The sequence below is a fragment of the Habropoda laboriosa genome, unplaced genomic scaffold, assembly GCF_001263275.1.
Source record: "Habropoda laboriosa isolate 0110345459 unplaced genomic scaffold, ASM126327v1 scaffold2160, whole genome shotgun sequence".
Classification (NCBI taxonomy): domain Eukaryota; kingdom Metazoa; phylum Arthropoda; class Insecta; order Hymenoptera; family Apidae; genus Habropoda; species Habropoda laboriosa.
In genome coordinates, this window is record NW_017102187.1 from 1 (window position 1) to 1,501 (window position 1,501).

General features: G+C 39.4%; 1 protein-coding gene across 1 annotated transcript; it reads left to right on the forward strand.

Moving 5' to 3' along the window:
• Positions 1 to 75: 75 nt before the first annotated feature.
• Positions 76 to 508, forward strand: LOC108570066. Its single transcript, XM_017941493.1, has 2 exons — positions 76 to 138; positions 204 to 508. Exons 1-2 carry the CDS (start codon positions 90 to 92, stop codon positions 467 to 469), a joined length of 315 nt encoding a protein of 104 aa, XP_017796982.1. The 5' UTR covers positions 76 to 89; the 3' UTR covers positions 470 to 508.
• The last annotated feature ends 993 nt before the right edge of the window (positions 509 to 1,501 follow it).

Genomic DNA, 1,501 nt, shown 5'->3' on the forward strand with positions numbered 1-1,501 from the left:
CGAGATCGATCAAATTGCAGTACGAGTCGCTTATTAGCGGTGCCAGGAACGACTGGTCGATCGGGAGACCACAAGGGGAGATCGACATTATGACTAAATACGCCGAGAGGGGTGCTTTTTTAATTTCGACATACCTTGGTAAGACAGATCTTATTTAAACGACCAAACTGTTTATTTTACGTACATTGTCAAATATTCGATAGTGAACGCGATCGTTTGTGTCATCCTGTTCGTGTCGACGCCGGTGACACCGCATATTTTGGACATTTTACTACCGAAAAACGAGTCACGAGACGTAGCGTACATTTACCCGGCCTATTATTTCACCGACGAGCATAAGTACGACGTGTACATAATTACGCACATGGCGTCCGTGATCCTGGTGGTGTTTTACGTGTACTTCGCTTGTGACACCAGTTACATATACGTCGTGCAACACGGCTGCGGATTGTTGGCCGTGTCCGGGTAAAAAATTCGATCGAACGATTCGTAGCTCAACCCTTTCAGTGCCAACAAAATCGATACGCTAATTATTCTGCGAAACACTTCTAACTTCTTCTGAATTTCATCGACAACAAACGAAGTCTAATGTGTTTAACGTGAAAATTTTATTAAGATTATTCTAAGGATTGATGGAAATGCGGCAACAAATTACTGAGGTTAACATTGGTACTCGAAGGGTTAATTTTGGGTACAACAGATGAGAACATTGTAAGGTTTTAATGCGTAGATATCGTTACAAATGTGCGATCGTGGAATTGTCCAGTCGGAAAAGGAACAGTGTCACGCAGGATGAAATTTATAGAAGAGTGTGTCATTCGATTCAAGGACACCAGCATGCTATAAAGTCGGTATTAAAAAAGATTCGTCAAATTGTTTTAAATGTTCTTTGCTTTTTTTCTAGCATGTTACTATCGTGCCCGCGGGATTTTCTTCTCTCGTTAACTCCGTATTATAATTTATTGAAATTTTCGATTTTCCTTCAAGTGAAATTTATTCACGTTTAATCACACTTTTATCGTATAGAAATGTTTAACATTAATTTTACAGAATGCATTTACTCCGAATGCGTGTTAGTTTTTGCAAACGTCTAATTTCGCTGGTAAGCAGGCCGCGCGAGTATAATTTTCTCTTCGTCGACGAACGAATCGCAAAACCGACCAAGTAATTTTTCATATCTTTTCTTTTCAGCACGATAAAAGAAATTTGTCGCGAGTGTAATTTTGTTTGCCCAGTAAAAGATTGTCAAGCAATTGTATAATCCAGGAATGAAAATGAATTTTCTGGGAATGTTTCATGCTTTCACCTGCACGTACCGTCTTTAATATACTCCCGAATATGTCACACCGATGATGAGTTCGTCCTATTTCAATGATTTCGAAACAGATACATTGACCAGATCGCAAAAATCCATGCGGTCTATTTTTTTATTTGCGTTGGTGTTATAATGATATGCTTCAGCGTGATACTGGTGAAGGTGAGCTCTTCAGAGTGGCAATTA

Coding starts and splice junctions, on each gene's coding strand:
- LOC108570066 (XM_017941493.1), top strand. CDS start 90: ATGACTAAATACGCCGAGAGGGGTGCTTTTTTAATTTCGACATACCTT. Junction 139..203: donor TTTAATTTCGACATACCTTG/GTAAGACAGATC, acceptor AATATTCGATAG/TGAACGCGATCGTTTGTGTC.